This window comes from Streptopelia decaocto (assembly GCF_964273445.1).
Source record: "Streptopelia decaocto genome assembly, chromosome: 4".
Taxonomy (NCBI): Eukaryota; Metazoa; Chordata; class Aves; order Columbiformes; family Columbidae; genus Streptopelia; species Streptopelia decaocto.
In genome coordinates this window covers 72,494,447-72,520,468 of record NC_138658.1, presented here as the reverse complement: position 1 = coordinate 72,520,468, position 26,022 = coordinate 72,494,447, and the positions used below count along the sequence as shown (strand labels likewise).

At 40.8% G+C, this 26,022-nt stretch overlaps 1 protein-coding gene across 1 annotated transcript in view; it reads left to right on the top strand.

Moving 5' to 3' along the window:
• The window catches only part of EIF2AK3 (eukaryotic translation initiation factor 2 alpha kinase 3), a 44,409-nt gene extending 21,461 nt beyond the window's left edge, over positions 1 to 22,948 (top strand). Inside the window, exons 3-17 of the mRNA XM_082051423.1 lie at positions 168 to 362; positions 2,030 to 2,160; positions 4,824 to 5,058; positions 5,309 to 5,471; positions 6,612 to 6,749; positions 7,253 to 7,375; positions 7,944 to 8,164; positions 8,481 to 8,593; positions 9,633 to 9,755; positions 10,988 to 11,137; positions 12,125 to 12,890; positions 17,576 to 17,743; positions 18,271 to 18,372; positions 20,652 to 20,714; positions 21,745 to 22,948. Coding sequence (XP_081907549.1) covers positions 168 to 362; positions 2,030 to 2,160; positions 4,824 to 5,058; positions 5,309 to 5,471; positions 6,612 to 6,749; positions 7,253 to 7,375; positions 7,944 to 8,164; positions 8,481 to 8,593; positions 9,633 to 9,755; positions 10,988 to 11,137; positions 12,125 to 12,890; positions 17,576 to 17,743; positions 18,271 to 18,372; positions 20,652 to 20,714; positions 21,745 to 21,921 — 2,868 coding nt within the window. The 3' untranslated portion in view covers positions 21,922 to 22,948. The remainder of the gene's footprint in view (positions 1 to 167; positions 363 to 2,029; positions 2,161 to 4,823; positions 5,059 to 5,308; positions 5,472 to 6,611; positions 6,750 to 7,252; positions 7,376 to 7,943; positions 8,165 to 8,480; positions 8,594 to 9,632; positions 9,756 to 10,987; positions 11,138 to 12,124; positions 12,891 to 17,575; positions 17,744 to 18,270; positions 18,373 to 20,651; positions 20,715 to 21,744) is intronic.
• Positions 22,949 to 26,022: the final 3,074 nt, after the last annotated feature.

The following is a 26,022-nucleotide window of genomic DNA, read 5'->3' as shown; positions in this document are numbered from 1 at the left end:
CTGTCTTCAGTATAACTTTGAAAAATAAGACTCTGGGATACAAAACAGCACACTGGAATATAATGCACTGTACTTGCTTATACAGTGTTTCTGTTTCCATTTGTGATCTGCATGTTTTGATGAAAATGTGGTTAAAAGGTAGCTAACCTTCAATTCAATTATTGTAGGTGTTTGGAAATAAGATGATAATCCCTTCCTTGGATGGGGACCTTTTCCAGTGGGATCGGGATCGAGAGAGCATGGAAGCAGTTCCTTTCACAGTTGAATCCCTTCTCGAATCGTCCTACAAATTTGGCGAGGACGTTGTCTTAGTTGGAGGGAAATCTTTGACGACCTATGGGCTGAGCTCATACTCAGGGAAGGTAAGAGCCTGAAAAGTTGCCTTGTGTAGGTGTGTTTCGAGCAAATAGGTTGCTCTGGAGATTTAAACTGCAGTACAGCTCAAGTATACACCTGCTGCATGGCACCAAAGAGCAGAATGTGGTCAGCAGTTTTGTGACCAGAGGGTAAAAAGAGGGATGACCCCTTTCTACCAAGCTGGGAGAGGAGTTCAGCTTTATCCTATAGCTCTGCTTGGAGTAAACTTTGCTGTTTTTCTTACTGCATGTCAAAGAAAGCTTTAGGTGACACACTTGTTTCACAGCTCGTTGCAGATTTTTCACAGCTAATGATGAATAGCTGTTGAAAACCAGAAAAACATTCAGCATATGGAAAAGTTTACTATCTCTTAGAAGAAGTTCTCCTTAAATTTTGAAGTCATATGCAAAAGTTAAATTGAAAACTACTTGCTATCTGGCTAGTTCAGAAGGTATTTTTCTTCTGAAATCCATTGGTTTAAAGTTGTATATCTTGGAAAAAAAACACAGAAGGAAAAAAGTCTAGAAAAAGCACAGGAATTAATTGCATTATTCCGAGTCCTAGAATTGACATCTCCCTCCCCATACTTAAGGTCGGATGTCATTAAAATGCTTGTAGATACTTTGTGTAGTGAAGAACAGACATCTGCTAAATCAGAAAGGGTGTGTTTTAAAACAAGTTTAAAAATAGATTCAGTTTTAAAATTCTAAACTTCCAATGCTTGTTTTGCACAAAATTGGCTTTTCCACTTTGACCATCCAGTTTAATGCACAACAATTCTATGGCACGACACAGAGTGATCCCTAGTGATAAACAGCATAGACCCAAACCAAGAGTTCATGAAATCATTTTGATTCCCCCACTGATAGCAGAGGGCACTGTGCACTGACAGACCGCTCCTCCCCCAGTGTGCAGAAAGTGGAAATTTCAGTTTCTGCTTTGATTCCTGGCTTATGCTCATGGTAACAAAGGTGCCTTATACAGGAAATTGTGCCTGACTGGTCCTTGTTAAGAGTCGGGGCAGCCTGTTGTCTCTGGCACTAAGATGTCAATTCAGACTTCCTGACAGTGTGTTCAACGCCCTTTTCAAAATACAGTTGCCCATAAAATCCCAAGTCCGTTTGAGATTGGGAGTGTTGCAAAGTCTGCGTGACTGTGAGAGTTGAATAAGGTCTTGTTTTCCCTTTAATAGCTGCCAAGGCAAAGGGGGAAGGCTCTGCAGTGTTTTATATAGATCAATAATGTGTCATTTGAAGCTAATAGAGTTATGCTGAGACAAATACGGCACAAAAGCAGAATTATGTTGTGGGTCATCTAAGAATGTTTTTTTTCATGTCCATAGAAATAGTGGGAAAAGAAAGAGCTAAGATTTCTTTCTATTAGAAGTAGAAATATATGCAAAATATAGTCAAAAGGTAGTCAAAATAGCCAAAACTGTAGACTTAGTAGAATCTTTTGAAAATTGTAGTTCTGAAAAGCCCTTATCTCCTAAAACAGGCTTTTCAACATCTCTCAAGTTGAGCATCTAAAATCTCAGAGCTCTGAATTGCCTGCGTGCCAAAAATGTGCTGTAAGGACTGTTAGCTTTGAATATTGCTGTCAATTACATGTATTTGTCTTGAAGTTCTTCAGAATTTTGAAGCATGCGTGAGTCTCTTGCCTTGTCCCTTAGGTGAAGTACATCTGCTCAGCCATGGGCTGTCGCCGGTGGGATGACGATGAAACAGAGCAGGAGGAGACGCTCCTGTTACACCGGACCCAGAAAACAGTCCGTGCTGTTGGCCCGCGCAGCGGCAATGAAAAGTAAGTGTAAGAATTGGTCAGAAACAATCCAGGAGGGAGAAGTTCTTAATAGCTAATGTTTTAAGGATTCGACCTTCTTTTTTCTATCATTAGACTAGGAGTTGCATGAGGGAGTTTAGATTGCTAACCACAGGAATGCACCGAGATCTAACCCCTTTGCTCTTCAGTGCCTTTGAAAAATGTCCTGAGCTGCAGTTTTATAGATGATTAAACAGAAAATATATGAGCACATATTTTTTCCCTTCAAAACAAATGAAAATTACTTTCCTTGTCCTTGCATACGTCAAAAGAGTTTGTCACTGCTCCACTGCACGAGGAAAATGTCCCTAATGTTTGTTCCAACTGTTGATTCTTTGTACAAAAGGAGACACTTTAAAAGTCTTGTTATGTGACCAGCTGATTCACTTTTACCTTCTTTACCTACTCATAGTAATAGTCACTGTTTCACTTTTTTTTTCCTTTATGTTTTTAGCTTTTCATGTTTTTACTTTGTTTTTAGCTTTAGCTTTTATGTTTTTAGCTTAAATGATATTTTAAAACGTCTTCAGTCTTATTTTTCAGAAGTCGCATTTTTAAATCCGCTTTGTTCATTTCATAATGAAGCTGGCAAAACTGGTTCAGTCTGTGACTTTTAATGCTGTCACGTTGAAGTTTTAATACTTCAAGATTTCTGTAATAATAAAGACGTATATTCTACTAAAAAAAAAACCCAAACTCACTTCATAAAATACAGATATGAAAAGCTTCTTGCCATACACAAATACGGTAACTGCCCAAAAATCTAGTGGAGAACTAGTAATTCCCTGTTCCCCTGCTCCCTCTTCTGTCTGCAGCAGGATATGACAGGTTGTGCATTTGTAGTTTATTAGAGATAATTTAATTAGAACCCCAATAGATTGGCAAATCAGGTGTCTGAAAAGAGAAATCTTGGGTTCTGTGGTTCTTGGAGACTGATGTTGGCAGGGAGAGATATGTCATAAAAACACGCTTTTTCTTTCGTACATCTTTCTCAAAAACATAGTGTGACATCCCGTGCACCTGTTGGCACAAACAGGCGCTTTACTGCTGGCACAGTATTGTTACTAGGGAGTTTAGAGGATAGCTCTGGGTTTTTAATCCAGAAAAGCTTTTAATAAATTAACAGAATATACAGAATATGCCAAAATTTTACCATAAAAAATAATATTTCATAAGGAGGCAGTTTGGGCTCCTGGTTGTGGCCAGACTGGTTCTAAGGAACTTTGGGTAGCCAAACATATAGTTTCAGAAATATTTTCCCCCTTCTTGGAATACACAAACTCGCCGTCCTTTCCCATCTGTATCTTCTCTAAAGCACTGGGCTATATAATGGAAAAAAGAAGAATTATTCTCTTTCTGAAAATAATTCTCAGTTCCTGCCCTAATTTGTTGGCTTAAAAAATGAAAGATCCTTTGGCTGTGCAAGACAACTCTGTGATCTTTACACAGCTGTCTTTTTTCGGTGTTAACCTATGGGATGTGAGCAGTCCTGGTTTCATGAAGTACCTGTCAAAGAGAACCTGTGTTAGTTTGTGTGTGGAATTAAAACAAAAAAAAAAGTACTGTCCCTCCCTCAGCTTGAAAACCTTACATTTCTCATTAAATCCCGCTTTATTGATGAAGAGAAATAGCTTCTGTACAATGCTGCATCCTAAATTCTTTATATTTGTTGCTTTCATCAGCTACATGGTGTTTTCCTACTAGACAGACCCAGCTGTACTATTTGATGATTTTAATTGCTCTCTCCATACACTAAATCTTTAATGCCATTGACCCTACTTTACCAGCTGTTTTCTCAGCTCACCCAGAATCACAGAATCACAGAATGTCAGGGATTGGAAGGAACCTCAAAAGCTCATCCAGTCCAATGCCCCTGTCAGAGCAGGAACACCCAGATGAGGTTACACAGGAAGGTGTCCAGGCGGGTTTGAATGTCTGCAGAGAAGGAGACTCCACAACCCCCCTGGGCAGCCTGGTCCAGTGTTCTGTTATCCTCACTGGGAAGAAGTTTCTTCTCAAATTTAAGTGTAACCTCTTGTGTTCCAGTTTGAACCCATTACCCCTTGTCCTATCATTGGTTGTCACCGAGAAGAGCCTGGCTCCATCCTCCTGACACTCACCCTTTATATATCTGTAAACATTAATCAGGTCACCCCTCAGTCTCCTCTTCTCCAAGCTCCAAGCTCCCTCAGCCTTTCCTCACACGGGAGATGCTCCACTCCTTTAATCATCTTTGTTGCCCTGTGCTGGACTCTCTCCAGCAGTTCCCTGTCCTTCTGGAACTGAGGGGCCATAACTGGACACAATATTCCAGGTGTGGTCTCACCAGGGCAGAGTAGAGGGGCAGGAGAACCTCTCTGACCTACTGACCACCCCCCTTCTAATCCACCCCAGGTACCATTGGCCTTCCTGGCCTCAAGGGCACAGTGCTGGCCATCATGTTGGACAAGATTTCTCAATTTTTTTTTTTTGGAATTAGCACTCCCCCTTCTGGTATAGTTGTGTTCGCCTGACAGTATGAGAGCTCACTGTGAAAATATGGGCCAAGTATAAGTAATTCAGTTTAAGAATCTTCTGGGCAGAGGATTTAGGACTTACTTGGAATATATGTTGTTTCTATAAATTTTTTTCTCTTTTTCTTTGAGGTGGAATTTCAGCGTTGGTCATTTCGAGCTGCGCTACATCCCAGATATTGAAACTAGAGCAGGATATATTGAGAGCAATTTTAAATCAAATATGAACAAAGAAGAAACAAAAATTATTTCAGATGTGGATGAGCAGGAAGCTATGATGAAAGATACAGTGATAAAGGTCTCAGTAGCTGACTGGAAGGTGATGGCTTTTAACAGACGAGGAGGACATCTGGAATGGGAATACCAGGTAGGGAAATGGTACAAAAGTAGAAGTTTTGCAGCATCATAGATCATGTCTCTTCTTCTTGGGTTTCAGGTGCTGTCTTTGTAAAGAAACACACATCTGCTTGTAATTGTTTTAACTAAAGTTCTGACTTTGAGCCACTCCATCTGTTACAAAAACTGGAACAAGAATTTAAGCACATTGTTTAGCATTATTCTTGTATAATATATAGTTGACACAACATTAATTTTGCAGTTACCTCTCTCTTCTTCAGTTTTGCACTCCAATCGCTTCTGCGTGGCTGGTTAAGGATGGCAAAGTAATTCCAATCAGTCTGTTTGATGACACAAGTTACACTGCAAACAATGAAGTATTGGAAGATGAAGAAGATCTTGTGGAAGCTGCCAGAGGGGCCACGGAATCCAGTGTGTATTTGGGTGAGACACCAACTGCAGCATTTTCTGTAGTAAATGTTCTCCTTTAAACTGTTGAGGTTGCAGTAAAGCAGATCTTTCTGTATTGGTGAATTATAGTTAAGTGGAGCTGTGATATGTCCAGTCTGATATTCTGCATAATGTAGGCTATTAAATTTAACCCACGTTGCTTTATAAAGCCCCTAAATTGAGGCTTCCCTAATATATATACACACATACATACATCTCTGTGTGTGTAGAGATATATATATATATATATATATATATGTATGTATCTGTCTCCAGAAAGGCACCTCCTCTGATGTAATGACTTTGAAAAGGTAGAGATGTTTTCTCGTCTCTTCTCAGCCTGCTCTGGTCATCTTTGCTGTTGTCATTCAAAGTCAGAGTTCTGTGTACCCATCTTAGAAATTCTGACAATTACAGAAGGTATATCAGAATTAATATCTATGGCAGTTTATCCTAAACAGGCATAGTTAAAAGATTATTTTTTTTTTTTAAAAAAAAAAACCAAACATTTCAAAACTATGAATCCTTTCATATTCCCTGCTTTGTAGTTTCAGTACATTGGAGATGATTAACATCTTGAAACTTTTAAAGCTGTTCATAGCTAACAAGGCAGTCGTATTGCTCAGTGTACAGTGAGGAATATCTGCCTCCAGCCTGCTCATTTGTGCCATTCAGTTTTTCTTCTACATTGATTACAGTAACTTACCATGAAGAAATTTCAGTTAAGATTTTATGTGACTGAGTTCTCATCCAGCTGTCAGAATTTATTTGTTGTAGTTTGCGACAATTTGAAATAGAGCAGTCCCAGGTCCTCCTTCCTCTCAGCTGTCTGTCTGTCTGTCTGTCTCTGGGAGGCAAACATGCTTGGGTTTTCTAAGACTTCATTGCCTTAGCCTATTTCTGTAAGTCTTTACACCTTGTACAGTTCCTGTTAGTGGTTACACAAATAAAGAATAATGCTTGGAAGAAATGAGCCTGCTCCAGCCTAGCAATGGGAGTCAGTATCTCAGATTCTCAGAATATAAAGAAATACTTTCAAAAATGTTGTTAACCATGTATTTTAACTGGGCAATTTTATGCTAGGGGTGGAGAACTAATTCTTAAGGCTAATATGCTCTATGGTTTATTACTCAGGTATGTACAGAGGCCAGCTGTATCTTCAGTCATCAGTCAGAATTTCCGAGAAATTCCCAACCAACCCAAAGGCTCTGGAATCCAGGAACGATAATGCAATTATTCCTCTTCCCAAAATCAAATGGAAACCTTTAATTCGTAAGTAACAATTCCGAGTTTCGTTTACTGTCCTAACTCTGAAAAGACAGGACATCATTCTGATTTCCAGTATCTACCAAACTAGTCTAGTGTTTGCAGTTGTGAGTCAGTTCAGGAACTATCTTTGTGCTTTATCAATTGTTTATTTTTTCTCATTTAAAGTCTGCTTTCTTTTACTATGGATTTTACAGGTTCTTTTTAATAATAAATGAAATTCCATTAAAAAAAGATATTTTTCTACAAAAAGAGGAAGAAGTTTTTTGCAGTGATGTGAATATGAGTGAATTGAGTTGTCCAAAACTATTATTTTGGCAGAGGGGGTGGAATTGTTAACAGTTACCTCACAATACCCTTCTTAATGTTCCTTGTATTCATTTTGTTTCTCATGGTTTGGTCCAACAGACATTTTCTAAGATTGTGCAACTGGAGTTCTCACGAATTTCATACAAGAATAGATTTTTATAACCATTCAGCTCAGAAAATTGTGTCTTTTCTATGTTTAGATTCTCCTTCCAGGACTCCAGTGTTGGTGGGGTCTGATGAGTTCGACAAGTGTCTCAGCAATGACAAATATTCTCATGAAGAGTACAGCAATGGAGCACTTTCCGTTCTGCAGTGCCCATATGGTAGGTAAAAGCTCCAAATTTTGAAGTGTTTTGAATCGCCAGGTTTACCCATGTGAAATTCAATAAGTGGCCATTTTTTTGATGTTAAATATGTGTGTTCTTTTATGAACTAGGAAATTATTGCCCAAACTAGGATTTCCAAATTGTGGTGTATGTACAATTAATGCCACACAAAACACTTCAGGGTGCCAGAAATTGCTACCGCAGAGGTGTACTCCTATTGCCACTGATTGTCAGGCCAAGTGGAAAAAACTTGTGAATGAATTTTTTCAGCATTCGCTAACAGTGCTGGTGACTCAGCTTGGCACAATAACGTTTTCCATATGGAAAATATTCTGGTTTAAAGCTATCAATGGTCAGGCCTTCTGAGGTGGTAAACTCTGATGGGAGACCTGGTTACTGGGAAGTTCACAACCTTGATTAACTGAATTTGCTTATATGCCATTTAAAACCATGGGGCATTCAAACAAAAATGCTCATTGTTGAGGAAACCTGTTAATGAGAAGACAAAATTGTTTTGTAGTTACCTGCAAGTAAATTGATGCCTCTTTGTGTCTTTTATACACAGATAACGGTTATTACTTACCCTACTACAAGAGAGAGAGAAATAAACGTAGCACGCAGATCACTGTTAGATTTTTTGATGATACAAATTACAAGAACATTCGCAAAAAAGATCCTGTTCTTCTCCTTCACTGGTGGAAAGAAATTGTTGGCACCATTGTATTTTGCATTGTGGCCACAACTTTCATCGTACGCAAACTTTTCCATCCCCATCCTTATGGCAGAGTAAGTATTTTTTTTCTGAATCCTAAATACAGAAGGTATTATTCTAACCTTTTCTTTTGGTTTTGAGCCTGCAATCAATTTAACGAGATAACAGCATCCAAAGCCTAAATTTGTTGTTTAATCTATCTGTGAAGGCTGTCAGCTGCTGCATACAATTTGCTTAACTGCTTTTGCAAGCAGATTAGGCTGCTTCAAACATATCCAAGATATTACACTGAAATTATTCAGTGCTGTATCTAGGGGTACAAACTCGTCTCAAGTACACAGGGAGCTGAAATTTTTGGTTTTTTGTTCTTGGTTTGGTAACCCCCGTTAGCTGCGGAAGGAGTCTGAAACGCAGTGTCAGACCGACAGTAAATACGAGCCCGCTTGTGGAGACGTTAAAGACAGCGGCTGGAGCGACGCCAAGAGCTCTGGATACGTGTCAAGGTGAGCTCAGTTCAGCACAACATGTATGGGGTTTTTAGCGTGACAACTCAAACTATCTGGAGGGAAGAGTAGATGCTCATTTGTTCTTACCTGCCCTAGTCTTGTTCTTCTGACTTCACAGGATAATTGGTAACTGACACAAAGAGCCCTGTCACCTGTTAGCGATGGGAGAGTGCAGTTATGATTAGTCTAAGCAATCCCAGAGAGTCTACAAGATCCCTGTGATCAGGAATGTTGCTCTCATGTTTCCTTCTGATACATTAAATGGAAGCTTGATTCTTGAAGATCTTAATAAGTGTTTACTCCCTCTGCTTCTGTGTTCATGGATTAAAGCAGAGAAAGGCAATTGCAGATGGAAACAGCTGATGTTTTATATGCTCTGCAGAATAAGCAGTTTAGATTTTGAATAAACCTTTGCTGCTGTTAGGAAGGATTTGGTTAAGACAGAAGGGTGTATTAGGGATATGGCGTGATACTCTGGAGAGATGTGAGCATTTCCTATACATTTGTAACTCACTGAAAGTAAGAACTAGAGTATTTAAAATGAAGAATATGACAGGTAGTGAGATTTAAAAACAGTGGTGTTTCGGAGGGGATGTTTAGAATGACTGTTTGCAGAAATGGTTATTTGGGGTGGGGTTAAAGGCAAATCATGATTCAGGAAATACCTGTCACCACCTAGTTTGGGTATAGAAGCTTAGGTTACATACGTATGGTCCATGATCCAGTAAACATGCAGCCCGATCTTCCGAAAAACTTCTTCAGTTTGTCATGTGGATCTTGCTGGGTTGAGACAGACACTGAATAAATGCGTAATCACCAACTATCCATTTCATAAACAGGTGACCCCCTAATTGCCTTTGTGGGTGAGCAGGGAAAAAAGACAAGAAATGCTTCGAGTTGTTTGCATGTTTTGCCTGTACAGAGATATTTCACTTCTAGTAAAAAATGACTTTGTTTTTCTATCTGTACTAATGCATTTTTCTCCTCTATCCTCCCTCCATTCTCCTGTCCCTTCCTCACACCCTTCTCCTTCTAGATATCTGACAGATTTTGAACCAATTCAGTGTCTGGGTCGTGGAGGTTTTGGAGTAGTTTTTGAAGCCAGAAATAAAGTGGACGACTGCAACTATGCTATTAAAAGGATCCGTTTACCTAACAGGTAAGGAATGAGTTGTGTGAGATATAGAAGAATGAATGGTGGGATTCCGTCCTACACTGAACCATCTGTTCCTGAACTGGTTTCCCAGATATTACAGCAGGATGAATGAGATACTTTTTAATGGTGGGGGGCTGATTTAGCTTTGGCATCAAGAATTTGGCATATGTAATCACAGCAGAAGGGTGAACTGCTTGGCTAAAATACTTGCATAGCAGGACCCTCGTGAGGACACTGCAGCTACATGGGAACTCCTTCATTTCCTTGATGAATAGAGCCTTTGATAACAGGACCAGTTACTTGTAGCGCTGTTAATTTGCTTCTCTCCTTCCTCTCCTCACCTTTCCTACTCCACCTTCTCTTCCTTTTCTCTCTCCCTCACCAGCTTTTCTGACTCCCATTTGTCCATTTGTTTAATTTCCTGGTCCCACAAGCCCTACCTTTTCTTTCAGTCATAGGTGGTCAAGCCACGCTGCTGAATTACCCCACACAGAGCTTGCAGCACTTCCTTTTAGTGGGAGATGGGAGACACTGCTTCTGGAAATCTCAAGTTAGAACAGCAACAGGCAGGCCAGTAGAGGGAGGGGGTAAAGCTATCTAGAATTACTATTTTTTTAATATGTTAAATAAGTGTGACTATTTAACATAAAAAAGGTTTTGTTCGGAAATTTAAGGTAGCCTGAATTCTTCTTTCCCAAGCATATTAAAACCCAGTAGATAAAACCATCTGACTTCATTTGATCCAGCTATGGTCTTACGAAGAGAGATTATTTACTTCAATAAGATAGCAGGCTACCTGCCTTCCTGTCCATAGAACTGAGATAGTCTTTATGCGTTCTCCTTATATTATGCCAATTAAAAAAGAAATACTAAGGTATTACTGTATTTTGTGTCAGTGTCTTCTACATCCCTGTAGAATATTGCTGTTTAGTGGTCTTCTTTTCTATCCTTGTAAGCACTTGAGAGCAAGATGAACCTTTTCTTCTCAGTTTTGCTGCCCGTAATTATTTGAAAAAGGATGACTAAATACTTAGCTGCTATGAGCACATACTGAGCCCCCGCACTTCTAACCTAAAGGAGTTACTCTGGGGGATTTAAGACATATCTGTCTTTTGGCGTGATGACCAATACTACCAGGCTATCTTTGATTAAATTCCTTTGCAGAATTTTCTATGCTATGCTGTTGCTCTATGTGACCGTGTCCCTGTTTTTCTTCTCCTCACCCCAAACCCTAGGGAGCTGGCCCGTGAAAAGGTGATGCGGGAAGTCAAGGCGCTAGCTAAACTTGAGCATCCAGGTATCGTTCGGTATTTCAATGCATGGCTGGAAGCTCCACCCGAGAGATGGCAGGAAAAGATGGATGAACAGTGGTTGAAAGATGAAAGGTAACTTAACAATTGAATTTGGGGTTGTACATCAACAGAACTGGAGAACTGGTAGATGACCCAGGGAGATGGAAAGACTGTAGGAAAGAGATGGTTATTAACTTAGTCCGTCAACTTTTCAGTTGAACAATGTACAGATACGTCATGTATCACACAGATTTTTGGGTCCTCTATTGTGTTAAGGTCCTTCTTTCAGCTTAGGAAATGTCTTGTAGTTATTAATTTAACTTCTGTAATTGAATCTTTCGGTGGTTGGAAGCTGGAGCATTGCTGCTGTGATTCGATTTTAAACTTTGGCATCTCTGTGCTTTCTGTTCCTTTCCACTGCTTTCCTTTTTTTGTTTTGATTTAGATGGATCTGATCCAGTACTCCCATGGTTTGATTCATTTATTTCAACATAAATCTGTGAGGGATAATCAGAGTGGTGATTTATAAAGCGTGGTCAAAGTCGGTTAAAAATGGAAAATTTAGATAAAGGAGTTAGAGGATGTTAAAGGAAAAGCGGGTGTATGTTAGCATTTAATGAATGAAGCCTAATACAAGACTATTTAGCGGTCTCATAATAACATCTTAACATGCCTAACAATTTTTAGAATACAGCGACCTTTATATTTCAGGCACCAAATTAACATTTCACAGCTGTAATTCTTCCAAGGTGCTTTAAATAGTCATTGCAATGCATGTTCTAAAGGACTGATGTTTTTCAAGCTGAAGATTAGTCTGATTGCACATTGGGAATCCAGGCAGTAGAGCTTGCTAAGTTTTCCCTTATCAACACTCTTGTCTCAATGAGAAAATATTATCCTGGCTAAAAAAAAGGGATGCTAAATCATCATTATTAGTAATTCCCACGCTTGGGTAGTTATTTATCGTTAAGGTCTGACACAGTTCTCAGAGGTAGCACTTGTTGAAACCTGGGCTTCTGAAAATGCACTTGTAGTGGAATGAAGTTCTGTACTATCGATCTCTCAATTTTGTTTTTCTAGCACTGATTGGCCGCTCAGTTCTCCCAGTCCGATGGACGTTCCATCGTTTAAGATCAGAACGGAGCCCTTTTCCACGAAGGAGCACATTGAAGTTATTGCCACTTCATCGGAGAGGGTAAGGTCTGTGGGAATACCTTGTGGTCAGTCCGATTCATCTGGAAGCCAGTTTTCTCCTCTGGAATTTTCTACCACGGACAACAGGGACTTACAGCAGTCAGAAGATCCACTATTAAACCTTCAGGAGAGTGTCCTTACGGGCTGTGATGGAGAAGACAGTGCTGTCAACAAAAATGAGCTGGGTCGCTCCTTGGAAATTTGTTCAGCTGTTCCTGTCATACACCTGAGGGAAGGGACCTCCTCTTCTATTGTCTTTGAGGATTCTGGTTGTGGAAATGTTTCTAGTAAGGAAGATAAAATTGATGTTTCACATGATGAAAGTCTTTCTGAGGATAAGGCAAAAATTACAAAGGAATCTGATAACAAGACATCTGCTTCAGGAAGCCCTCTCTCTGTTTCTCCACCAAGGCCAACAAGTTTAAGCCTGGACCTTTCTAAAAATACTACAGAAAAAGTCAAGCCCACCTCTCCAAAGGTGTATCTTTATATCCAGATGCAGCTCTGCCGGAAAGAGAACCTCAAAGACTGGATGAGCAGAAGATGCATGATAGAGGAGAGGGAAAGGACAGAGTGTCTGCAGATATTTCTGCAGATAGCTGAAGCAGTTGACTTTCTGCATAGCAAAGGATTAATGCACAGGGATCTCAAGGTTTGTATCCATAGCTTACTGTAACAAATGTGTTGAGTTTTTGTTTTTTTATTGATCTATTGGCATGATCATCACTTGAGTGCCTGAACTTCGCAAATTCTGGTTCTAACTGGGTATCTCAGTGGCTGTGTCCCATAGGCAAATGTTTCCTGGTTTAGTACTATGAGATTCTCTTTGGAGCTATTGTAACTTGAATGATCTGTGACCAGAGTGTCATACAGAAGTCTCTGGTTCTGTGACATTCCTGAAATACATGGACTGACTCAAATGGCAACACAGGGCAGCTGTCCTTCCACTGCATGAGAAACTTAAACTAGCAATTCCAAATTTCACAGGATCACAGAATGTCAGGGATTGGATGGGACCTCAAAAGCTCATCCAGTCCCATCCCCCTGCTGGAGCAGGAACACCCAGATGAGGTTACACAGGAGGGTGTCCAGGCGGGTTTTGAATGACCCAGAGTAGAAGACTCCACAACCCCCCTTGGCAGCCTGTTCCAGTGTTCTGTCACCCTCACTAAGAAGTTTCTTCTCAAATTTAAGTGGAACCTCTTGTGTTCCAGTTTGAACCCATTACCCCTTGTCCTATCATTGGTTGTCACCGAGAAGAGCCTGGCTCCATCCTCCTGACACTCACCCTTTATATATCTGTAAACATTAATGAGGTCCCCCCCTCAGTCTCCTCCAAGCTCCAGAGCCCCAACTCCCTCAGCCTTTCCTCATAAGGGAGATGCTCCACTCCCTTAATCATCTTTGTTGCCCTTTGACTGCTCATAATAGTGCCAGGCTGTTAAGCTCAGTGTGAAGTTCTGTATTAAACTGACAGGTCATGAGTGTGTGGATACAGGTAAATTTTTTTCCTATGTGGGAGTAATACGGCATGAGAGACAAATCCTGCTAAAATTATTGACTGTTATCAGTGACCTCAGCATGGGTATTAAAAACCCAAGTTAACGTCTGTACAATAATCTGGTGGTGCAGCACTGCAGGAAATCAACATTAATCATTCACTATTGCAATTAGTGTCTTTCGTACAGCAAGAGTTCTTGTACCTGACACAGATCAGCTGCATTTGCTTGATGGCATTTTTAATTAAGGTTCTTTACACAGCATCATTCATTGCAGAGCTGTGTGGCAAAGAAAACTAATTTGGAGCTTGTTGTACTGTTTCAAGTGAAGCAGGTAATTGGCAGCGTTAGGTTTACAGTTGGACTCGATGATCTTAAGGGTCTTTTCCAACCAAAGTGATTCTGTGATTCTAATTCTGGTATTTTCCTTCTTCTTTCTATAGCAATACTGTGTAAGAGCAGCAATGTTACTCCTGGTTAGAGGAAATAAAAATTAAGTATTGCTGCTCTGGGATTGAAATGTGAACTGTCCCGGAGTTGAATTCTGAGTCAATGCGGCTTTCTGAAGGATTCATCATCTTTTTAATGTCTGACAACAGCCCGTTAAGACTGGGAAAGGTGGTTTAAACCTCTGCCATTTAATGTAGCTGAAGTCAGGAGTAACTTTTTGTACATCGTCTTTTATTTTGCTTATGGTCCTGCCTTAGTGCCTAATCTTCCTGGAACATTTAGCACTACAATGTGCTACCAAATGCCAGAATTTAATTAAAGAGCCCAGCTGAAGTTAGTCTTACAATAAGCTCTGAGAAAGGGATTGCTTTTGCCAAACGGTAAAGAGGCAGTTCCTGATTCTCTTTGCATTAATACCCACCTCAGCGGAGTAAATACTGAAATGATTATAACCTTTGCTGTAGCTTCTCAGATGGTAATGATTTGGTATCAGTAGAAAGAAAAGCCACCTCAGATGTGGCAGTAAGAGGGGATTCAGATTCAGTAACACTGACAGGATACATCAAAGTTAAAAAACTCACGAGCCCACCCAAGTATTTTCTTTCCCCATCAGCATTACACAATTACCTTGAACCAGTTATCTGAAAAATCTGTAGTCCTTGAGAAACTGAACAGAGATGTAATTAAACGTCTATAGTGATGTGTTGCTAGGCATGTTAATTAATAACTTGCTTTAACAATACTGTCAGTTGGGACTCTGCAGTCAGTGCTGAGATCACTGTTCAGTAAGCTTATGTAGACTTTAACTTTAAACTGTGTTAGTCTCAGCAGTTGTGCAGCATTTTGTTGGAGCATTTTAAAAGTTCAGTACTGGCAGCAATTTGAAGAAGAGATTTTATTTTGGAACAATTTGGAAAGGGTCTCCCTGAATGAGCAACTTCTGTTTCAGAAAACTTCCCATGCGTGTATAGATGTTATTCTTAGATCCTGGAACTTTATTTGTCTGTTATGTGTTAATTTGGTCAAAACAAGAGCCAGTGTATTTAATTGTTTCTTCTATAGTTTTCAGAAGCTCCTTGGAACACATCTCACCTAATTTTGTAATTTGTCCAAGAGATTGGCCATGCAACCCTAATTTCTTGCCAGCACTAATAAGCAAATAACCTGCAAAGCTGTTTTGTCTTTGCTGGAGGCAGTTCTTGCTCCTATTGGCACCACCACCAACTCACTGACTTCTGAAATTAAGTTTGTCTGCATGCATATTGAAAGATTCAGGCAGATCTTTTAAATATTTAAATGAACAGTGCACACTGAGATGCATTAATTAGGCTCCTGCTAATCAGAGATATTGTAATGACAAGACAGCAGGAGTTTGGGGAGGCAAGTGAATAGGTCACAGTTCAAATTCTTCTGAAGAAAATGAAGTACAGAAACAGAAGTCTGTCTGTCAAGTGAATTTACTGTTATTCCCAGGATAAGCTGTCGGTCATGCTTGACAGCTCAAAAGAAATTGAGTTTCGTAGAACTGCCTGAACAGTCTTGGATACACTTTGCAGAATTAATTGAATTAAACAGCAGTCTTCCAGATGTGTCAGTAGCTTATTCATACCTGTGAAAAAATGGGAATTCTTACCCTGACTGAAGAATCTGGAGAGAAATTTCTTTGTGCAGGTGGCAATAGAACTAAACTAGAGGGTGGCTGTATTTTTCTAATTTAAACCAAAATTGTGTGTATCTGCTTTAGGCTTCCTCTTTCCCAGTGGGGTCTTGGTTGCTTATTTTTGCTGGCAGTTTGCAATAGCAGAGGGTCCATTCTCCTTTTTTTGTAGAAACGATACACCAGCCCATTCAGAGATCTGTTTTCAACCAGAGAAGTACAAGAAATAAAACATTCTGTCAAGAAGAGTTTTGGTCCATGAAGCAAGATGGATCTTGTTGACTTGTTGTGCGTTTGTTGCAGGAGGAGGGCAGTGGAGATCAAGAAAACAGGATACAAATCCCCCATAGAGACGTTTGTGCCTTGAACGTTATAATTCAGATAAAAAGCTTATTAACCATGCGTGTGTGCAGTCAGAGGGTGGATGCTGTGTTGATGCTTCAGGGAGAGCCTGAAGACACAATAGTTTTACAGGGCTGGAGCTTTTGTGCACTAGATGAGCTGTGACTCTGAAGGGTGTGACATTTATTACAGGAAAATATATCGGGAGATAAAACCTGGCTCAGAGGCCGTTTTAGAGGCAGGATGTGGGCGCTGTGGAACTAACAAGTTATATCTATTTCTGTAGTGCTTATCTCAGCTTGAAAAAAGTCCTGTCTAGTTTCTCTCTTGCACAGAGTGGCTTTGTCTTTAACGGAGAAGTTGGATGGACTTTGAAATAGTTCGCCTTTGCAGTCCTTTGATCTTGTGGAACAATTTTGCTCTGTATCTGACTCCTCCTGTTCCAGGGTTTATGTCAACAAAACATGGACCATGTTCTACCAGCCTTAAAGGTTCCAGGAGCATTGAAAGGAGCTTGCCCAGCACCACCTACCAATCCTGAGCCCCTTCCCCATACACAATCCTGCTGCTTCTCCCCCCTTGCAGGATCAGTCTGTCCTTCCCGAATTTGTGCCTGTTTTTATTTGCAGCAGTCATGTTGCAAAGAAATAAGCATTCATTTGGCATGTGCTATTTATTCTTTCAGCCACAAGTCTCTTGAGAAGCCACCTGAAATATTTAACATTAGCAAGGGGACACCTCAGCTCCACTCTCCTTTATCAGTAGGTTAAGCCACGGATGGTGCTACCTGGCAAACAAGCTAAAGGAGGTTAAGCCAGATCATCACCGTTGTTGCTTTTGTGAACTGCAAAGTTCTTAAGCTTGTATCCAAAACAAACTACATTGCACAATAGCAACCAAAAGCAGACCTTGTTCCCAGACTTCCAGTGTATCGATAACTTAAAATGACACGGTACGTGCTGGTTAATAATATTGCAAACGAGTTTAGCGCTCGGAGATTAGATTAAAAAAGGCTAAGAGTTAGAACTCCAGGATCTGGTGTGAATTTGCCATGTGATGGAGAGCTGGAGAACTATCTGTGCTGTTCCCCACAGCTGATGGCTTTTTTGTATGTTACTCAGCAGACCTGTGTAGTGTTAGTAAACCTCTCCTGGAAGACAAAAAATGAGCAGTCTGAGTTTCAGGAAGGGAGACTAATGCAGAATTAATTCCTTTTTCTTGAATAGCCAAGATTCTTAGCTGGTTCTGCTAACTGGGTGTTTAATGAGCATTTTTAGCCTCAACAGCACATGTTCTGTGAATTAGAATGAAGTGTTGTATCTGCTGAAACACAGAGACTTGTTTATTACTTACATACTTTTTTTTCTTTTCACCTGTTTGTTCTCTTAGCCTTCCAATATATTTTTCACAATGGACGACATTGTAAAGGTTGGGGATTTTGGACTGGTAACCGCTATGGACCAAGATGAGGAGGAGGAATCAGTACTGACCCCAATGCCAGCCTACGCCAGGCACACAGGACAAGTAGGCACCAAACTCTACATGAGCCCAGAACAGGTTTGTGCTCTCTGCTCTAAAGCTGCATTTGGTGGTGCCTGGAAGACACCTGAATTCCCAGGAGCTCAAAGATCAGGCACTCTTTCTAATAAATTGTTGCAATCAAGTGACTTAAATTCTTTCTCATCAAAGTAGAATTTTGAACTAAATTGCATTCCAAAATTAATATTAGTTATAGCAAAAAAGTGGATGATTATGTGTACTTGTGTGCATTAATTTGATTTTAATATAGTAGAAAGATAACTCTGTAATATTCAAGTTAATTGAGCAAGGACGCACTATTTTGCATGATGTTTAAGTAAAAGGAAACGTTTCATATTACAGTTGGGTCTGCAAAGAGGAGCTGATGAACAGGGCTGTGCTCACCCAGGTTCATTTGAAATGTGCCAGTGTGTCTGTCCTGGAGTTTTCAGCTCTGCATGGGGCTAATCCTTCCATATGTTGACTTGGAAGGGGGTTGTTCACATTGTACATAATTCCATACAGTGAGTAGCTTGATTTACCTAACGCTAATTTTGCATTTTCAGATCTGTGGGAACACCTATTCGCACAAAGTGGATATCTTTTCTTTGGGACTGATTCTCTTTGAGCTGCTTTATCCTTTCAGCACACAGATGGAGAGGGTCAGGGTATGTACGGTATCGGATTATCCTCAGTTTGATCATTTGTTTAAAATAGCTGTTTGCTTCGTGAAACACTTGCAAATAGGCTCTTCTCCATTTTGAAAAAGTCTTGCAATTAGGAGCACAACTTCTTTATCAGCCTTGTACAGACCCCCTGAATCACGGAAAATAAATTGCAGTCTTCCTAATGTGTGCAGTTGAATTGAGGCCTTAATTTCTTTGCAAAGCTCCTCTGTTGTCAAGCCAAGTAAGAGAAACTATTGAACTAGGCTATCCAAGAACTCAAGCAACAAATATAGCTTGTGACTTTAAGCCTACCAGCTTGTTTTTCATTCAGGAATTGGAACCATGCTGTGCATTTGTATCATTTCTTCCCTCGTTTGCATCTGCAATGCTTTTTCACCCAAAGCGCTTAGTGAAAAATTGCGTTTCCTATAGTAACTTTTAGTTGTGTCTTGCTCAGCTTCAAGCAAAATCTTCCCAGTAATCGATGACTTTCATTGCATCAGCTGGGAATTTGGGAGGTTTGACCGTCTATAATAACTCATCCTCGCTGTTAAAATGTGTATGAGATCCATCTTGCTCAGGAACAAGTTCAGAGAGAACAGGGGCTGTGGCCAGAAAGGTTTTTCCTCTTGTATATGGTGACCAGCAACCTATGCAGGACAGAAAGTCATCGTAAGCTGTAATTATCATTTAAATAGGCTTTGGGTGTTTGAATTCTGGATTGATTTTAGCAGAGATTTAAAAGGCAGCTTGAACCACACCTTGAATGCAGCCTGACAAAATGTTGACCTATGCTGGTGTCACATTCTCTTGCTTAAAATGCTCTGGCTTTTCCTGGTACAAAAGAGAATAGTCTAGAGGAGGAATGATGGTGCTTAACTTGAAGCCCAGTTTCAATTTCCCTAAATAAAATCATTTTTAGTGAGTCACATACCCAGTAAAGAGCTATCCGGGATTCTCAGGATCTCTTGCAACAGTGACTTCACGCTTTGCTCTTCTAAGTTCTGTCATGAGTATAGAAGCAAGGCAAGTAATCTGAGTGAATCCTAAATGGCATCTAATTCTGATGTTCTGCTTCATAAGAGGGTAAAGGCAGTGCCTTAATTTGCCGTGATTATCACTGTCATTGCACTCTTTGATTAAATCAGAAAGACCCATTACCCCTTTATTGCCAAGTTGTGGAGTTTAGCTACTCTAGTAGTTATTTCTGAGTTGTTACACTGAGGTTTTCATTGGCATCAGCCAAGCATTAGCACTATTTGCTGGAGCAAAACATGCTCCGCCTGAGCAGGTAGCCCAGCAAACTCCAGGAATCTGTGACAAAGGGCTGGAAAAATCCACAGAGGAGGAGTGTGAGACCTCCCCTGTCTCAGGCTGTTGGCATTGGTCTGTGGCTGTGCAATTTATTTCCAAATTAGGTATTTGAAAACAGATCACTAGACTGAATTGGTAGAGAAGGAGAACGATTATTTGAAACTCCTCTTGAACAGGAGTTTGACTATTGCCCATCACTGTTAACTGGCCAGTTTTTACTTTCGGTGAAGTCATAATGAATTGAATATTCACTTCAGAATTCTTATACTCTGCATTCAAACTTTTGCAAAAGGAGATCCTTCCTAAAAGAAATTAAGTGCTGAATATTGCCTTTATGCGCTAAAACCATGCAAAAGCGGGTTGCTGGAAATTATAGAACCTAAATTGACAAGATAGGCTGCTGCAAATAATTGCATGGCTGAACATGGGGAAAATTATTGTCACTAGATGGAGCCGGTGGGTTGGTTATGGAAGAAGTACTGAAGGAGACAGGTGCCTGCAAGGACACAGAAATAGACATTAACCGCTTCCCAGTCTGCTGATAAATCTGCTCCTTAGTCCATAAACATCAAAAAGAGACCAGTGCTTATGTTGTTAAGACGGAGCCCGTTCATGTGTCTTGATGCTGGTGTAGATGATCTTGGGGACTATGGGCAGTGTGGGGATTTACTGACTTCATTGAGCCGAAGTGAGAAAGCACGAGTTTGTGTCTCTGGCTGATTTAAAACTGTAAAGATCAGAATCACAATTCAGTAACACGATTTTTAGTGCAGGATGCACACCCAGGGAAGCGGCAACTTCCCTGTTTACATCTGTTGTGATTTTTGACCGCTAAAGAAGTCTTTAAACTAAGTTGTTTTCCATCAGGCTGATTTGTTTGCATATATTTTGAAGAATAATAGAGCAATACTACTGAAGAATGGTATTCTGGAAAAGTTACATGTTTTTCTTAATATTTTTTGCAGACATTAAGTGATGTTAGAAATCTGAAGTTTCCACCATTGTTCACTCAGAAATATGCACATGAGGTAAGTATATCTGACACTATTAATTGTAGCTTTTTCTTTAATTATTGTAGCTTTTTAAATTTGCTTTCCAATTGCTTTGTAGATAAAAATTGAGTAGGGGAAAAGCTTATTACGATGTATTTCTCTATCCCTGTGCTTTTCTACATTTCAAAGTTATAACATTACAATAACGTGGATGATGATAGTTTTGCCACAGTTTAGCTCCAGTAACGACACGGTATTGCCAGAAATCACTTTTTCATTCGTCTCACCTGTATCTTAACATGATTTCTTGCTACAAATCCCTATTCACAAAGTGCAGAGTTGTGGATGGGTAAAGGGGAGGTACAGGTAGGATCTCACTCCAGGAACTGCATCTCTCACATGGGAGGAGCCACATGAGCAAATTGTGCTGGGTTTTTGTCCCATCTTTAAAGTGATATGATTGCAGATAAAGGGGAGGTGATGTACAAAACCTCACCAGTATAAAAGCTGAGATGCTTTCAGGTTTTTATGGTAGTTTCAGCAGCTAAGCCCAGGGTTTCTCGCTTTACAGCTGCAGGCTGCCCGGGGGAATGTGATGTGCTGCGCTCAGCTGGAGCAGGACATTAATTCTGATTAAATTTGAAACAAATGTTCAAACCGCTGTATATTTAAAGGAAAACCTGTAATTCACTGTGAAAAATTACGGCATGGCTTAAACATGAAGCTAAAAATTACTCATAAATGATATGTCATATGTTTTTAAATTCTTTTGATTGTAAATTAATGTAAAAGTTTTATAATTCTATTGAATCTTGGGTCAGATTTGATTTTCCAAATTGACTGTAATCCTTGTCAGTAAAGACAGTTTATGGGATGTACTTTCAGATATTCATTTTCAAATGTTTAATGCACTTCCCACTAGTCTGCCAAAGCCCTAATACCCAATTACTCAGAAAGCAACTGGGGGGACGTTTTCCATTCGTTCATACAGCCCAATTGAAATCAGAACATGAAATAAGGAAGAATTTACGGCTTGGTTCATGTAGCATGTTGTGTTTTCTTTCAGTACACCATGGTGAAGGACATGCTCTCTCCAAGTCCCACTGAAAGGCCAGAGGCTGCAGCAATCATAGAAAATCCTGTATTTGAAGACTTGGAACTCCCAGCAAAACCAGTGCTTAGGCAGAGGTCACGGACAATGAGTTTATCAGGAAACAAGCACTCGAGACAACCAAGCAAATAATTATCCTCAGGATCACTTCTTCCACTCGGCAGGTTTTACAGGGATTGTTCAGCAGAAGGATCCTACAATGCAGAATGTCTATCTTGGAAACAGTTTACTTTAACCTTTTTTGCCATGTTTAATGTATAAGACGTGTTGGGCAGATTTTTGTTTACTTTGACAGCCAACGAAAGCCAGTAACCACACTTGTCACATTCCATTTTTCTTACCTTAGCTCTCCCAGGCGGATGCATCCAGCTACTGTGCTTACCACTGTTGTGCTCCATTATCCTTTTTTGGGGGGGTTTGTTGAGGTTTTTTTTTTTTGAAGCTTGTAAATGTCAGCTTGCTGGGTAAGTGAGAGATCTGTAACGTGTAAATAGAATTAAAATACTGTATTTTTATAGAGCAACTTACAGTCTCTAAACCTAGTGAGTATCCATCCGGATCACTTGCTCTTTGGTGAAATGAAGATGATTTTGAAATGAATGATGACTCCCATTTTGTCCCTGGTGGGTAAACAGAGAATATGCACTATTTTTAAAGCAAAAAAGTACCACAGTTGTACATACTGTCACTCTCCATAGCCAGGCATTAGGGGAAATCATTTCATACTTCTGCACTATAGTAGATCTTAGGGAATGCATTTTATACAGATAAACTTGTAGAGAAGGAAAAGGAGCTTTTTGCCATAAAAAGGGGAGTTTTATAGGCAGCGTTTGGAAGAGCCATAGTAAAAATTATGTACGAAAATGTTGTGATTCTGAAAATTTAAGCCTAATGAAGTCATACGTGTCGTATGTAATCTTGTAGATTTGTACTTTTTGAAAAATCAACTGGTAGGCATTTGTGTAATCTGCTAATTTAACTGCCTAATGCCATGCTTTTATTTCTCATTGTAAATACGTTATTTTTTATTTATAAAATACAGAATCAATCCATTTGGGTTGGTGGTGTACAGAGTGCACTTGCTATAATTGTTGAGTGCATTAATTATTGTGACTTCTTTCAAGTCTAAATGATTTAATAAACTTTTTTTATTTATTAAAAAAAAAAAACCCAAATAGCAGTTGTTTCTGTTCAAAAGCTCCACCGGTGCATGCTGTGGGTGGCAGAAGTTGGAACAGGAGGATGAGTACTGCATTTCTGTCACTTGCTTTGCTTCCCTGTCACATACTTGCCCCAGTGCATGTAAAGATAAATATGCTGCTCGGAAGTGAGATATTACCTGAGAAAAGAAGGGAACGGAGCTCTTGTGAACTGAGCGGATTATGGACGCAATCTCTCAACTGTTAACAAAGAGGGAAACCCAGAAGGGATAGTTCTTAGGCTATCAGAACTGCTTTTGCTTAATGCATTTTCTTATTTTACAGGCTTATATTTTTAAAGTCGTAGCCTCTGAAATCAGTTTCTTAAACGGATGCTGGATTCAAATCCGTCTGGACTGAGACGTGACACTATGATGAGCAATTAAAGCAGCTGACACTCTGCAGCTTTATGATAAGGCAGAAGTGAATTACAAAGATTGTCTTCCTCGTGCTGTTCGATAACTCTCCTAGATACTGGCTCAGCCAGTTGAAGCCCGGATGCTGCAGTGAATAGTTGGTCAGAAGCAGAACTTCATCAAGCTGAGCTGGGTTAAAACAGAAGAGAGTTAAGCGTGTTCTCTTCCCTTGGATTTTCCTCAGCATCAGCTCTAAACGCACAGTTCTGTGGCCACATTTGAAGCCTCTCTGGCTTCCCTGCCAGTGCAGTGATGACAGGTGGAGTGCAGGAAATGAAAAGTAAGGTATTTGTAAGTTGCTGTGTAGCTGTGCTGGGCGTTAGTTGCCTTTTCCAAGGGCCCTGTGGCATTTCGGTACCAAAACCAGCATACACGTTCACACCAGGGCTGTGTGTGTGTATTCTGGGATGCTACACTTGCTCTCAAAGGCATGTACAAACCCCACCCTGTGTGGCGCATCCCCAGCTACAAAAGCACCTGGACAGGCTCAGCTCTGCCTCAGTTTTTGCTTCTCTCAGCCCTGGATGCTGGAGTGTGTTGGCCCTGTCTTTGCTCCTTTTTGCTCCATGGTTTGAATACAGAATTCTTTTCCCTCATCGCAGAGGTTTTCCTCTCAGCTCAGCACTTCTTTCCCTGCCTCTCGCAGCTCTACTTGCTCTGCCCCACCAGTGAGAGAAGAGGACACTTCTCTGTGCCATGAAACATTCACCTGGGCTTCAACACCCCCATCAGCTCCAGGGCTGTTTTACCAGCTCTTCAGAACCAGACTGCCCAGAAGCACCTAGCCTGTTGTTCTCCTTAAGTCAAGTTTAATTATACTATATTTCCCTGTTCCATCCCTGTCCTTCTGCTGGATGTATGGAATGGCTCTGCTGGGAGGACAGACTGAGAGAGGTGGGTTGTTCAGCCTGGAGAAGAGAAGGCTCTGGGGAGACCTTATTTCAGCATTTCAGTGCTTAAAAGTGGCTGATAAAAAGGATGGGGACAGACTTTTCAGCAGGATCTGTTGCAAAAGGACAAGGGGTGATGGTTTTAAACTAAAAGAGGGGAGATTCAGGCTGGACATGAGGAAGAAGTTTTTGCCACTGAGGGTGGTAAAACACTGGCCCAGGCTGGCCAGAGAGGTGGTGGATGAACCATCCCTGGAGACATCCCAGGCCAGGCTGGACGGGGCTCTGAGCAACCTGATTCAGGTGAGATGTCCCTGCTCAGGGCAGGGGTGGCACTGGATGAGCTTTGAAGGTCCCTTCCAACACAAACTGTTCTATAATTCTATGTACTTCAGTCAACTCTTCAAGCCATGGTCAACCGTGACTGAAAAACCAAAGACCTTTGGTCTAATGTGCCTTTGCTCTGTTCTCACGTCCTGGAAGGGACAGGGACACAGACAGGCTTTTCTCAGCTCTGTACCAAAAAATCACAGTAGCTTTCCCCCTTGTCTGCGAGATCTTCACATGATGGCCCTGGTGGCAGGAACACCTGATGGCTCACAGAGAAGTTAATTTGCTTTCTTTCAGTTTATCAACATCTAGAAATCAGCTATCAGACTGTCTCAGGTCTTCCTGTGGCCATAGAAATCAGTATGTACCCTCCTGACAACTTTTTTTTTTTTTTTGCAGAGGCTGAAACACAGTTCTTTGCCCTGTTTTATCCAAATGAGCTGGGGGGTGTCACAAACAATTATCCTGCCCCATCCACCTTTGTGCCCACTGGACTGAGCTGTTTCCCCCAGAATAAAGGCAGGATTGTGTAATTATTCTCCTTACCTCTTCCATGTTATTGGAGTCGTAAGAGCTGGGAGACCCAACCGACACCATGAGAAATGACAGGACTCCCAGTGCTTGCAGCCCCAGGTCAGCGCTGTTCCTTATCCCAAGCTCTCGAGAGAAAACTTCTGACCCCTGTACCAGTGTCTTCAGTAGCTGAGCCGCTCCAGGTAGCAGCTACTTGCTTTTTGTTACACCTCTGAAGACAGTTCTCTGCAGTCTTTGAGCTGGAAGAGCAAAATGACTCTGGTCTTTCACTAAACCCTCCTTTTGTATTAACAAAGTGACATTCTACACCACTCCAGGTGCCTCACTCCAGTTGTTTTAACACTATATGTGAGCCTGAGTATCTTTCTGCTGGGTTTGTGCCGCTTCCCAGGCTGCAGAAGCCTCGCCTGTCCCAGGTGGGTAACTGAGCAGTCAGAAAAAGCCATTTTAAAAACCATCCTTGAAGTGTTTCATGTTCCCAGAGGATCAGACTCTGAGTGCAGTGACTGTCCCCTGTAAAGCAGTATGAGATCCCACCAGAATCGTGCTGGGGGAAGCGACGGCTCTTGTCAAGCCACCAGCCCTCATGTGATGCTGCTACAGAAATGCTGTGGTCCTGGGGGCTCAGCTCCTGCTTTTACTCACCATTATGATGCTGCAGAGATGTTTGGGCGCAATCCTGCCTTTTCAGGATAATCCTTCATGTCCCTCCTGTGGGGAGCCGGTGCTGTTTGAAGTCCAGGCAACGCCTGAGAGTAGCAAAAATAAGTATTCCCACTTATCATCATGGCTTTTATGGTTCTGTGGTCCAGCAGGACTCCATAGCTACACTCACAGCATCATGGTGTGGACATCACAAGTGTG